This window comes from Ciconia boyciana, chromosome 11, assembly GCF_034638445.1.
Source record: "Ciconia boyciana chromosome 11, ASM3463844v1, whole genome shotgun sequence".
Taxonomy (NCBI): Eukaryota; Metazoa; Chordata; class Aves; order Ciconiiformes; family Ciconiidae; genus Ciconia; species Ciconia boyciana.
This window is the reverse complement of record NC_132944.1, coordinates 13,069,704-13,084,708: the sequence shown is the minus strand read 5'-3', so window position 1 is coordinate 13,084,708 and position 15,005 is coordinate 13,069,704. Positions and strand designations below refer to the sequence as shown.

The window sequence follows — 15,005 nt, the reverse complement described above, 5'->3', positions numbered from 1 at the left end:
TAAAGGATGTGGAAGATGGCGATAAGGAGAAAGAACCTGGAGAGTAAAAAGCCATGGCAAACAGAACTGAAAAAACCCACTGGTTTGGAAGAGACCAACTGAAGAAAAGTCAGGAAAGAAAACATAAAATCCCAAATATAACTGATGAATTTTAGATTGTATCACCATCAATGCTTGTCAAGCCAAGCCTGTCAAAGTTAACTATTTTGACTAAAAAGAAGTGTGCTCTTTTAAAAAGAAATGATATGTGGAATTAAAATTTTGCTGATTTTTTAAGGTTCTAGCTGTCAAGCTGCCAGCCCGAACCATTTACAACATCTACTACTGTTACTCATCTGCCAAGTAACAATGTAAATTAGTGACTATAATACTAATTCTCAATAAAAAGTAGTCTTTCTTCATAAATTACAGTTTTAGATTTTAGTAGCTTAATGGGCCTCTAATCAGAGAGGCTGCAAATCTAGCCAGACTTAATAATACAGGGAACCCTACATACAGGCAAGCACACAGAGCACAGCAAACTACCAAACTTCTGCTTTCAGAACATGTGTCTTATACATGCACCTTATAAAGAAAAAGTCCTTATACAAAACTGCATTTAACTCCTTACCACAGGAATAAAAAGTAAGTGAAAGAGCAAACACTATTTAAGCCTTAATGTAGGATATTCCGTAACACACAGATGATTCTTGGCCTATTTCTGCAAAATTACACACCAAAGGTTCTGTCTTTGGGTATCTACTTCAGTCTTCAGTAGACATCTGGTCTTAACTTTCAGGCTGTGGTTATATATTCAGTAGTATTATTACTTACACTGGCTTAAGTACTCTTTGTTGCACTCCTTTGCCTCCCTCTTTTCCACAGCTCTTTGTGATGTGCCAGTGCAAGCATTCGTGAAACCATACCGCAAACTGGATCAGAGAACTGATGAAGCCAAAAGACAAACAAGCTAGGGGCTTTTTTGGCAGTTATGTCAGTCCAACTCACTGAAAGGTTGTCTATCAAAGCAAACCTAAACTGTACTTAAAAGTCTTCTTTTGTATTCCCAGGATTGTCATTTTCAAAAATTCACTGTATACTGGAGTTAAGAAAGCCACGGAATAGAAGATGAAGACATGCCAAGAATAACCAATTTAATTTTCTTCACATAGATTAGAGGCACACATTTGTAAGTTCAAGGGTGAAGAAGAAAAATCATCTATTTAGAAAACCAGCAATAAATGTTTAAGAGCAGGCACAAGAAACTTTGATAATAATCTCAGGAAAATACGAATTATTTATTTTTAAGTCAGTTTTTGCATATCTTCTGTGTAAAGTTACAGCTCTGCATTATACCAATCAATAAATACACTGCTTTTTATGTACAGATAATATTTCCTGATTATTCAAAAAACCAACTAGTTATATTTAAAAGTACAAATAAAAATATTCCAACTTCCGTAATAGAATCAAAAATATTTGATCTTCTAAGCTATTAAAACTTCAGATGTAGAACTTAAAAGTATATGACTTAAGACAGCCTCTAATACCCTCTATTTTTTAGCGTGAAGATTTGTGTTAGAGGTAAAGGAGGATAACAACCAACTTGAAATTGGGATATATTGCAAGATGGGGTATCAAATGTAAGTACTAACCCATTGTTTTTCTGAGACAAACATGGTTTTCTTTTCCTGTGTGCTGGTTTTGGCTGAGATAATTTTCTTCACAGTAGCTAGTATGGGGCTGTGTTTTGGATTTGTGCTGGAAACAGTGTTGATAATACAGGGATGTTTTTGTTATTGCTGAGCAGTGCTTACACACAGTCAAGGCCTTTTCTGCCTCTCACCCCACCCCACCAGCGAGGAGGCTGGGGGTGCACAAGAAGCTGGGAGGGGACACGGCTGGGACAGCTGACCCCAACTGACCACAGGGATATCCCACACCATATGGCGTCATGCTCAGCATGTAAAGCTGGGGGAAGAAGAAGGAAGGGGGGGACATTTGGAGTGATGGCGTTTGCCTTCCCAAGGAACCGTTACGCGTGATGGAGCCCTGCTTTCCTGGAGATGGCTGAACACCTGCCTGCCCATGGGAAGGAGGGAATGAATTCCTTGTTTTGTTTTGCTTTTGTGCGTGGCTTTTGCCTTCCCTACTAAATTGTCTTTATCTCAACCCACGAGTTTTCTCACTTACTCTTCTGATTCTCTCCCCCATCCCACTGGGGGGGGAGTGAGCGAGCGGCTGCGTGGGGCTTAGTTGCCAGCTGGGATTAAACCACGACATCCTGCCATTAAAAATCATTACACTGCCGCTAGGGAGAGGATGAGTTGCAACTTCAGAGGAAAGGCAGCAGAGTGGCTGAGCAGACAACGCAAAAATCATAAAAGTCAGAGCATATGTCTGCAGATCACTGGATTCTTTGGGAGTTCATTGCTATGACAGCTGGTAGATGACAGCCCACAACTTTAATTCTACCGCTTCAGAAATCCAGTCCTCTTTCCACAGGTTAGTTCAAAAAAGGAGACAATTTGACCCTAGCTCTGTATCTGCCATTTTATGTAACCACCTACTGATTTTACACCATCATGAAATTCTACCAGCTTTCATACTGAATATTTGGAAGCAAAGGAAATTAGTAGTTCCATCATTCTATTTTACATCAAGTTATTTTTCCTGCAGACTTCTGTATGGTTTTCCACATTTTCAAGAAGGGGGATCATTCACCTAAAAAGATAAACTGAAATTTACAGTCTCATTAAAAAGTGGGAACAGCAGCATTCTTAAAAACAAGAAAAGAACTCTTATGGACTTTTAAATGAAAATGTCCTGGTAATAACTTACCCAGCTAGGCGACAGTACTATCTGTTTTTAATAGATAATTATATCATCCTAAATCTATTAGTGTTAACTGCTGTATGGAAAGAAGCAAAGCATATTTTATGTCGTAGAAAAGAGCACAAATCAGTTTTCTCTTTATTATTAGCTCATAGACGATAACTTCCAAATCAGTATTACGCAATGGTAACAGTGTCAGTAAATACTGACAAAACCAGCCCACACCACTTACTTATTACAGGTCTACTGAAAAGAAAAAGGGCTCCATATGTTTACATAAAAACACACCTGATAAATTTTTGTTAGTCAACTGTCAAATGCAGTATATATATTTTGTTGGAAATAGCATTGTAGCTGGATGTACCACTGCATTTCATTCCCTTGTTTAATCCTATCCAAAGAACAGATAAATACAGTAGATATCCTAGATATCTATGCTGAATTTTGAACAGTTTTGCTGAAGTACTTTAAATATTATAGATCACTAAAACAGCATATGAAAAAAATCTGCTGAGGACCTCAACATTAATCAGCTTAATGCTTCCATTTTACAATCAACACTTTGGCAGGAAGTCTTCATTAAAAATAAAAAGTGTTTCAACCACACACAAGGATCCTTAATAGCTTAAAAATGCAGTATTCTGTACCTCGGAAATGATCTACCAACATAGCACTAATATTTTTAAAGTCAAGTCACATAACTTGAGGCATAACAATTCAGTCCCATCAGAATTCTTTTACTATTTTAAAATAAATTAGTTTACTGTGCTTATTATCGAAACACCGTATTATACCATGTCCCAGTTTCTGTAACTGGCATCCTGAAAGAAACCTCAAATCAGGATGAGGTCAACCCAAACCAATTCTTCCTTTAAGTTAAACACCAGTCCTCTTGCATCTACATGAAAAGGAATAGTTTTGTGGTACTATTTAACTGAATTCATTACCTGTTACTTGACAGTCATTTTTACCTACGTTCATCACACACACATTGCAAGAGAGTGCCAAGCTGCTGAGGCAATATTTCCAGTAAACAAAGAGGGTTGCAGAGTATTTAGTGCTATCTGTAACCACTATGCTTTGCACATTGCATAGTTTGCTAAGTATTTTTTAAAAACAGAAACTCCTCAAAAGCATGGCTCAACTTCCACTGAAGTTTGAAGGAGGAACCATTTTGACTGAACAAACGTGCCTTTGCAGTAGAAGCATTATCGACAAACCCTTTTAAGAATATAGACACACACTTCACCCCCATCCCCCCTTTTCTGATTATAGACAGGTAATACATCCATTTTGTATCCTTCCCAATTCTTTGGTAGTTGGCTATTTAAAAAACTTAGCACTTTTCACACTATACACAAACCATAATAGTAAATACTAATTTGATTCACAAACCCCAGAACTTTTGGAAGTTAACATTAATCACCATTACTTTTATCACTACACTTGCTAATTTGCTAATGCCCCTCCCAATAGATTTATGTCCACATGAAGAAAGTAATATATTTGTGTCTGCTTCCCAGGCAGCACCTGGAGATTGCCATGGCTCATATCCAAGATAGCGTCCTCCTCTCTACTACTAACAACTCCACTTGAAATGGGCACATTCTCTTTTCTTGAGGCTTGCACGTGCCTTTTCAGCCTCCTGAAGATCCACGGCCAGCTCTGCGGAGGCAGCCAGTCGCCCCATCCTGCACCATTTCCCAGGCAACCAGCACAGCACAGACATGCACAGAATGAAGCCAGGCCTGCTGCATTTCTTAACTTCTTCCACTGCTTCTAAACCATTCTAACCATCAACTAAATAAAGCTGAACTTCTTTTAAAGCTTGTGGCAATAATTTTTATGCAAATCACTGAGGTCAGAAAAAAACAAGGCTAGCCTGTCTCCCATCCCGGTAGGGAATGAGTTAGCATACCCACGCTACTCCTCCAGAGAAGACGGGGACTTTGCTGTTGGAGCAAGACCATCATAGGCAACACAGGGAGACCATGACGATAAGCACTACTGGGGCCACTGTGTTTTGGAAGCAGAGAGTAAGGAGGCAATAGCAGCCACATGTCCAACGTAGGAGGATGGAGCAGGAAACCTGACACGCAGTTATTGCAGATGCCACCTCCCTTACCAAACTACTGAAAATATCTTCTTGGATCACTGGATGTTCACTCCAATACCATTTTCCATCATAACATTAAAAGAAAAGCAAAATAGCTTACCTCTCATGTACTATCCTCTTAAGACAAAAATCTAAAAGGCTGGCAGTGCTGTATGATTTCAGTTTTGTTATCAGAATTTTATTTTTTCACAATTATGAACAACAGCATAAGCCAGTGGAGAAAAGTGAAGAGGGACAGCATATATCTTCCCCTTAAAACTTCACTACCCGACTGTTACAATGTAAATGGTATTTTGAATGATCAATAGTTTTTGGCAGTAGTAGAGATTAATATTGCCTTTTTTTTTCTTTTTTTTTTTTTAATCCTGCAACTTGCAAGCATTGAAAATAAACCGAAGTGCTGCTTCTCAGTGACTCTTCTGTCCAAAAAAAAAAAAAAAAAAATTTAACACTGAATGCTTTTTTTGAAAGTAGTAACTCACAATAAATAGAACAGTTGCAAGTAACTTTAACAACCCAAGATATAAACATGGTTGTGTACAACTGCACAACCGAAGCTGGAATAACCATAGGTTTGAAAAATTGTACTGTTATATGAAAGCTGTCTGGGATAAACAGGGAATATATAAGAAGAATGTTGCTGCTAAAAGAATAATTTGCAGTCATTAAGATGATGACAGCTCCACTCCTGAATGTGAAACAAAACAAAGCTACAAAAATGTAGTGTGTAGTTAGCTTTTTATTCTTCAGTTTTACATGAATTTTTTTTTAATTTTTTTTCTTTTCCAACAGAATAGTTTTCATGGTATTCATTGCTTGGTTTTTATGAACAGCTCTACTTGGCTTTTACTTAGAACTGTCTTATTTTCCTAATAACAAACAGAGAACTAAGATAACATACACAAGTCAGAGATTTTGGCCTCTGCTCCTAAGACAGAAAAATTATATAGTAAGTACTAAAAGAACAATGATGCAAAACAAGTTTTGATGCTGGTACAAATTCAGGATTTCTTCCCAGACTACCACTGGCCTTACCACAGAGTCATCTGAACCATTTTGCCTTGATCCTACAAAGAACTGTAACACTGAATATGAACCACAAAACTACCCCTTGCCCTCAAATGTGTGATTCTGTATGGCAATACTAAACTGGCACACACAATGGAACGGTTTAGGAATTAGGATGGCTAGATGTCAAATACAGTTATTTTGAACAGGAAAAAAGAAAATAATTAATGGACTGGCTCTGTTTAAAAAAAAAAAAACCCAAACAAACAAAAACAAAAACCAAAACAAACAAAACCAACAGAAGATCTAATTCTAGAAAAAGAACCTGGCAAGGAGAGCAGGAATTCAACATTAGGGTAAGCTTCCTTTCTGTCAAAATCTTAACATCAGTGACAAGGGTTAAATTAAAACAATAGTTCTTCCAAACAGTAAATCATGCAGGGTAGCTGCCCAGATTTGCAACTGCGAAACCATGATGAGCAGAACTTCATCAAACAGAACAGTTGGAACAATTGAAGATGATGATGCTTTAAAAACTTCCCTTAGATGGAGACAAATCATGGAAGTTCTCAGAAATCCTTCTAATCTTTTTTAACAGGGTTTCAGTCAGGTAATTAAAGAACACAAAGAACAACAGAAAACAACAGGACTGCTGATATACTTTCAACACTAAGTGACCCTGCTTTGAAATAAAAACTTAAGAGTCCTTTAGAATAGGGTCTAAAAAAATAGTATCTAATATACCTTAACAAAAGTTTAATTAAAATGTTCTTTTCCAACACAAAAAACTCTTTACAGACAAACACAGTATAGAGAAAAATACTTTAAAGACCTTTTCCCTAAAGCTTTACAAATCATGCTTGGACTATCCTGATTTATCAAGATACAATATCTGATCAAAGATTTTTCTAAGGATGAGACATTCATAACATTTCTTCTGTGTAGATTTCTGGCATGAATAATACAGCTGAATTTACAGCACAACTGCATTATTATCTGCTGGCTAATGAGTTGCTTCAGGGGCTTTTTCCTGGTAAGGACACTAATTTTCTTCTCTTCTCTCCCCAGCCCCATTTTCACAAAACCACAAGATGTCCAGAAATGTCAATACCTATCAAGTTTCGGTGAAACTGGCCAAAGGATTCAAAAGTTATTAAAAAAACCAGACATACAAACAATGTGGCTATATAGGCATCACTTCCAATCCCTAAAAAACTTACCTAGTTGTAGTATCATGACTGTATCACTGAAGGCACGTGTCACTAATCCAAAATGTCTGTGTAGGGGATAGCATAGCACTCTTCTTCCAAAAGATGCCAGGACATCATGAATGCTGGTAAAACTCTGCGTATATCAGTGAAAAATCTGAATTAGTCTGTGTGCTTTTCGATACAAAGAATTAGTTTTTCGTTTGTTTGTATCCTGGTTTCAGCTGGGATAGAGTTAATTTTCTTCCTAGTAGCTGGTATAGTGCGGTGCTTTGGATTTTAGTGTGAGAATAATATTGATAACACGCTGATGTTTTGGCTGTTGCTAAGCGGTGTTTACACTGGTCAAGGACTTTTTTCAGCTCCCCATGCTCTGCCAGGTGCCCAAGAAATGGGAGGGGGCACAGACAGGATAGTTGATCCAAACTGACCAAAGGGCTATTCCATACCATATGATGCCATGCCCAGTATATAAACTGGGGAAGTTGGCCAGGGGGTAGCGATCGCTGCTCGGGGACTGGCTGGGCGTCGGTCAGCGGGTGGTGAGCGGTTGCATAATTTTTTAAAAAAATTTTTTCTCTTTTTCCCTCCCTTGGGTTTTGTTCCTCTCTCTCTCTTGTTGTTTTCCTTCTCATTACAATTCATTATTATTATTACTATTATTTTGTTCCAATTATTAAACTGTTCTTATCTCAACCCACAAGTTTTCTTACTTTTGCTCTCCCGATTCTCTCCCCCATCCCACCGGGGAGGGAGTGAGCGAGCAGCTGCGTGGTGCTTAGCTGCTGGCTGGGGCTAAACCACGATGGTTAGTTTGTTTTCCTTTAAGGAAAAAAGTCACAGCAGAATAGGAAAAAAAGCACATTTTTATATATTATGCATCTAAAAATCTGTATTTTAATAGATATGGAAATCAACAAGTTAAATAGAAACAAGACACGGCACATTTCGTTTGCATGGCAGGATAACAGAAGTCCTATACGTTTTAGTGGTTTTGAATTAAAAAAAGAATGTAGAGAACATTAGAATAAAACATCTAACTCAAGACTTTGCCATTCTTTAGATTAAAGCAGTAAATTACATCTGTCCCACATTATTATATATATTAAGGGGAAGCTATAAAAAGCCCTTTAAGAATAAAGCAAAATTAAAACCACTTGATATTAACAAAATACATGTGTACATATAAGATCTTTAAAAATGGTACATGACTCTGGCTTTCATGAAAATTATAGATATTCAAGACAGGGATAAATATATCTGCCTAGGGAAAGCAGCTCATTGTCCTCCTTTACGAGTGAGGAAGACCTCTAATTTACTCAGGCCAGAGGCATTAATGACTTATTAAAGACCTTCTTAGGAGTGTGATTTCCTTTCCAGCTTTCACTTTTCAAAACAAAATATTCCATTTATGAATTCAAATAAAAATACCTATTTCATCTTGAACTCTCCATTTATTAAAATTAATAAAAACATTTTGCTGACAGCCAGCACTTTTTTGCATTATATGACTACCTCAACCCATTTTTCATTTTAATGGATCACTGGTAAGCATTTAAATCATTTATGTTTTGTTATTTAATATTTAGAGTCTAAGGTGTGTACATGTCATGCACAGCAAAATGGCAGTCAGTTCAAACAAACCATAGCTGAGGCAATTTTGTTTACAGATTGATGAAAACACCCGCCTCTACATGGTTTGTATAACAGATATAGTTATTAACAGCTTGGTGCCAGGAGACTGAATTTTCTGGGTGTGAAATACACTGTTGGCACAGGCTGCGCCAAGAACTGCTATATTATAGGATAAGCACATGCAGAAAACTCCTTCGCTATGTTAGGAAATAGATCTAAAAAAAAATTCAAGAGTTAAGGCAATCACTGCATTTTAACTGCACTCCTTTGTGACTTGCTACTGCAGAACATTCAACTGGAAACAAACTAACAGATCTAGAAAACCAGTTGTCATATAACAAGTTATTACTGAATATAACATTCACCACTACTTGAAACATTTGAAGGACTGAACCCAAAAATCCTGTCAAATTTCATTTTTGATCCTGCAAACTGAGACTTGGCTCAATAATTTCAGGAATGAGGACGGGACAGTCCTTTCTAGCTTGCTGCCATCAGAAGAAATAATGGATTACAGGCCAGGCTAAGTCCCTTCCGCTTCCAGGTCTATAACAACTTAATTACACATGCCTGTGTGCCTTCAGTAAACAATCCGAAAGTGCAAAGAATAGAATTCAGTTTGTTTCCTCTAGTCTATGTTGGTTTCAGAGGGCTAGCAGCAACTAAATAAATAGGGATGTGGCAAAAATGCTGAAAAGAAGGGGGTGGGTAAAGCAACACATGTCCACTAACTAACTCTCCAAGAAACCTGAAACCAAAAGTATTCCGTGCATGTCTGAAAGATCACACAATCATTAAAGCCTTAAAGACACAAAAGTTCTACAACTACAGAGCTGAGTTTTTTTAGCTACAAGAATATGGAATTCAGCTTCTCCATGATAGGAGGGGGAAAAAAAAAAAATGACCTCTTGATTGAGTTCTATCATGGGGGTTTGCATTTACTTCTGGGCTTCCCAGTTCCACTCTCCAGCGTACTCTGAAGCCACACAGCAGAATGGAGGAGAAGCCAGAAGCCACCTGATTTGCAGCCAAGAAGAGGAGCAAGCTAGAAGTGCAGAACGATGAACTAGGAAGGCTGAAGAAAGGCTCAGCAGTCAAAACCTCCAGAAGTGAACAATAAGCTGCTTTATTAAGGCCTGCCATCTTCAAAAGTTATTAAAACATGTATCTGAGGTAGGACTTAAAGGACGCAAGAACACTAAGAAATTACATCCCCTGCTTTTTATACCCTTTATGCCCTTTCTATTTTAACATGCTTTAGCCAGTTAAACGGGAAAATATCTACGACTTCTGATCAAGGAGATAGAAGGCTATGTTTTCTTGCCCTAAGCATGGAGTTGCACACACATACTGCAGACCGTGAGAAATAACAACAGTTACTTCCTAAATAAAGGCCGGGACTTGTGAATCAAGCCCAGGAGCTAGGGACAGTGTGTAGATAAGCAGCTTTTTCCACAGTGCCTATCCTTAGCTTTTCCAGAATGGGCCAGAAGAAGGCCAGCACCCAGACAGGCAAGAGGTCATACTCCAGCCTCTTGAGGCTACTAGTAGCTGGGAGCCCAGAAGTCACGATCAATTTCTTGTAACATTTATTAAAAAGAGGACATATGCTTAATTCATCTTCAAGACTGAAAGAGTAAGCTTTCCACAAAAGCAACATACAATACTAAAACCAAATAATACAGCAAACCATACAAAACAAGTTTTAACTTACCTCCAGCCAGCACAATGTTGCACTCAGTTTCCTGATGTTCCAAGATGATTCAACCTGATTTTAAGAGGAGACCATAAAACAAGTGTTATCTAATTCAAATTCAAGACTGCTGGCAAACTATTTAAGATAACATTCTGGCAGTAATTTAAGAACCTTTGTGAATATGAAGCAGTAATTATATTATGTGCATTGAAATGGCCACAGGACAGCATTAAAATTATATTGGAATGCAGATGTTAAATAACTGAATTGGTTTCTGTATTGGGAGTATCTAGGCCATGCACAAAGCCTTTAAAATACAACAACAATCACAGAAAAACAGTATTTTAGTGGAATTCTGTCCCTTTTCACCAAGCAACAGAAACTTGAATCAAGAAAGCTCAAGCTAAAATGCCGTGTTTCGTGAAAACAGCTCAAGACTTTTGGCTTTCAGAGAGGGTCCTAAAGCCAGCAGTACATGTAAGATGTCATTATTCTTAAAATGTGACAGATTCATAGTATTTGTGTGGTAGCGTGGTCTAGTGGGATGATTAGGGCAAAAAGCCAGGAAACCTTGATCTATAATCCTGGCTCTAGCAAAAAGATTTGTGTGGCCTGAATGTCTTGGTTTTCCTATTAAAAAGGAAAAAAAGGAAAAAAGGAAAAAAAAAGGGGGGGTGGGGTGAGACCCACAGTGTGTTTTCTACATATACCATACAGTTACTGCAGAGATCAATAAAGAATTGTACAACTGTATTCCTTGCGTATTTGCAATTTTGTGCAACATTAACACACAATACAACAACCATCCTAGATTATTCTGTTGAATAAGCAGGTCTGGACATTTCTGCCTGCCATTCTAAAATCCATGCCCCACAATTCAGTCTGATTAAGACAGAATGCTTTTGATTATATGTTCCAATATTTTGATTAAAAGCACTGAGAAAACATCTCATTGGTTAATATCAGCAGAGGAGATGCTAGGCACAAAGTTGTATCTGGGAAGCATGTCCGTTTCAAAAAGGCAAGCTATCCACAGACCAGCATGGAATCGATTCTAAACTTCTGCTATTTTCTTAATTCTTTATATCCTGTAAAAGCCTAGGATACAGAACACAAAATAAAGCTGGCTGCTACTTGTGTAAGAGATGGGCAAACACCAGAATCCTGAAAATGGGAACACGTCTTCCTACTTCCCTCCAGTGTTTGAATACTAGAAAAAGAAAACTCTGCATTAGGATTTTTTCTTTTTTTAAATGTATGTCAATTTTAGAAATTTTAAATGCCTCACTCTAGTTTCCAGAATGCCTCAGGATACACCTTCCATACTAAGTGCATAAGCTTGGGAAAAAAAACAAAACACAACACACAAACCACACAAAAAAATCCTAAAAAACCCCCAGTTTTGTTAAAGGCATATAATGGTAGCCTATATAAAACACTAAACACACAGTTTCAGTCCTACAGACTTAATGATTTCCCATGCTTTTTCAGAATCCAAATCAGTAGTGGTGTTATTACAAAAAAACCTATTATGGAACTGTCCAAAAAACAGAAGGAAGAACCATCAATATAAAAGAACAATTATTTTGTGAAATCTATATTTACATAAATTAAGACACATCACAACACAAAACGAATCAGAAAAACAGAATTGTCTGGAGTCTCCTGCAACTCCACTTCTCTCCTACAGCTAAAACGCTGGTCCAGAAGAACAGAAGTATTTAGAAATCATATTAATCCCTACATGCATCCCAACAGCTCAATCTAGAGATATAAAGTCTTTCATTTTAACTTAGTCAATTATATATTTTTAATGCTTGAAAGTAAGTTCACTTTAAAAGGTAAGTTTCCTAAATGACAGTACAGGGTCCAGCACTAGGTTCCTAAAACATACTAAATTTATTTATTTCTAACTTACATTCTTGTCTCCTTCATTGACACAGATTTCATAGCAATACGCCAGAAGGATATCAATTAAACCAAGATATACATGATGACGGCTTCTTTTATCCAGAAGATAAGATTTATTTGTGAACTTTCTCAGCTGCTCTCTCTCTTCCTCAGAGAAGACAACTATAAAAAGTAAAAGGATAATTGATTGTGAATTTAAAGCTGGCACATTCGTTTTAATAGATGATAATACTACTTCAGCAGTCTCTTTAAAAAGAAGTGTGTAACTAATCACAAGTCACTCATCACTCAAGCAAAAGCCTAAATCATTCTTACTTTCACTTTTAACTTTTATTAAACTTTGATATATTCCTTTCAAAGTCAAGTTCCAGCCCTGCAATGTACTGCACGTACACACTGGCAATTCTGAACCCCTCTGAAAGTGCCAAGGATTTCTGTGGATGCCTGGGTATCTTCTAGAGATAAATGCACAATCAGGATCTGAGTAAATTCAGGTTTCTTAAGTCCACGTTGTATGGGATAAAAATAAGAAAACACAATAACAAAACCAAATATATTTTCTTAATGTAGAAAAGGGTAAGAACTAAAGAAATAAGGAAGGAAAATAAAGGAAAGATACAATTCTGTATTTCCAAGCCCCATCAATTTCGACTGGTGATGTAGGCATGATTTAGGAGCTTCGTTTATGCTGTCTGATAACATCCTTCCAGTATCTGAGGAAGATCAAAGAAAGAGCAAAATCCTATCCCCACCAATGTTGGTATAAAAGCTGCATCTCCTTCCCAAGAGCTATGGTATCCACCATCAGTGACCATCATATTTTGCTTATCTTTAGTGCACGTCATTTAGGTAAGAATGGCTATACTAAGCCAACCCAAAGAATCTTCTTACCCAGTACTTTCTCTTTGGGATGCATAAGGAAGACAACAACAACATAGCAGGCATGCTGTGACAATGCATCAAAGTATTTCTCTAGGAAACAGTGGTATAGTTGTGGATAGCTAAGATCGAATATTGAATGGTAACCCTTCTGAAGAGTACTTAAAACACTTCAGAAAGGATAGCAGAATTGCCTTGAAATAACAGTAGAGATTAAGTAGATAACTAACTAGAAGCCATCTCTGTACAAACTCAAAGTAAATCAAGAAGCCATTTAGTACAATTAAAAGAGCCAGAAGCCAGAGCTAGGAGATTTTCATTCAGGCTGCATGGAACGCAGGCATTCCATGTCAACAGGCTCCGATTTACTGAATAGGATAGACGTAGTAAGCACATTTTGGCCACACTACAGAAGAAAGTTACAGGCACAAGGTAACTTGACAGGCGAAAGAAGTGTTACTAGCTTGACAGCTGATGCTTTGTTGCATTGAGGAAGTCCCACTCCACAATTTGTTCAAGCACCACTATCACTGGAACCAGCCCGAGTTTAAAAATACCACTCACTGAAGGAGATTTCTCTGAGGACAGGAACAAGCCTAATGCAACACTCTTGTTACACTTTCAAAATAAACCCTAAGTGCCAGGGGTAGATACATGATGTACTCCTTAACTCATTTAATTTTAATTATTTATTCTAGCAGGGGTAGGGGGACCAAAACCAAAACCTTACAATTAATATCAAAATTGCTCTTGAATTACTCTTTTACCACCCCTTTTTTGAGTCACTATGTTCTGGCATACTTAACTGGGGGCAGAGAAAAGCTGTAGGCAAGATGTACGAACTTAAAAATGTAAAACAATTAATGGTTTAATCACTAAGGTGAGGATGTGATACTGGCTAAGCATTAATAAGTTCATCACCCCTGATAAAGCACCTGAAGAGTCCTTGCTAGCCAGGCAGGCAGCTGGGAAGGGTCAGCCTTTGTGGCTCCCCAAGACAGATTCTTGAATATTGCTGAGCCACCATCTTCCGCTAGCTTCATCAGCACTAACAACTTGACCTGATAACCCAACAATTCCTGCCCCAACCCGATTCCCTGTTTTTCCAGTTTAGGATTTTGTATCTTCCACATTGGTACTGACCTCTGGAATCCTTGAGCTACTAATGATCCTGTCTCAACAATCCTACCTGCAATTTTACTATTCTTATTTTTCTGCAGACTTTCTCACAGCTCCCTCAGCAGCGTGAGCCAAGGTCATGCAGCTGGGCATAACCCATAATCCAGAGCCCTGGACCTTTGGGACACAGGCAGCTAAATCCCCGGCGGGAAGGGTGGGGGTGTTACAGCACGGGTTACAGAAAGAAAAGGTTACAACTCCTAGTAAACCAAGTTCATTTTTACACCCTTTGCCCATTTCTCTTTCATAAGGATGATGATTGCAAGTGTGCTTACAGATGTTTCTCCTCAAACATTGCTCATCATAATTTTACACAATCCACATTCTCAGGGATACAATCCGTCTATAAGACATGTAGTCGTCTTTATCCCAGGAGCTTTCTACAAGCTTTCTAATTTTATGACATATTTTGAAACAAATGTTTGTGATGCCAAAGGCATGTACATATGCACACACCTCATCTCAAGACATAAAATTACGAATTAGGAAAAACATTTTTTAATGTTTCTTCTTTATAAACTTTTTTAGTGTTTCTATCAGCTTCATAACCATGAAATAC

The 15,005-nt window shown here is 37.7% G+C and overlaps 1 protein-coding gene across 1 annotated transcript in view; it reads right to left on the bottom strand.

The window, feature by feature from the left end:
* The window catches only part of SHQ1 (SHQ1, H/ACA ribonucleoprotein assembly factor), a 57,363-nt gene that overhangs the window by 24,096 nt on the left and 18,262 nt on the right, over nt 1–15,005 (bottom strand). Inside the window, exons 8-10 of the mRNA XM_072876459.1 lie at nt 12,396–12,550; nt 10,496–10,549; nt 7,159–7,282 (exon numbers count right to left, since the gene is read on the bottom strand). Coding sequence (XP_072732560.1) covers nt 7,159–7,282; nt 10,496–10,549; nt 12,396–12,550 — 333 coding nt within the window. The remainder of the gene's footprint in view (nt 1–7,158; nt 7,283–10,495; nt 10,550–12,395; nt 12,551–15,005) is intronic.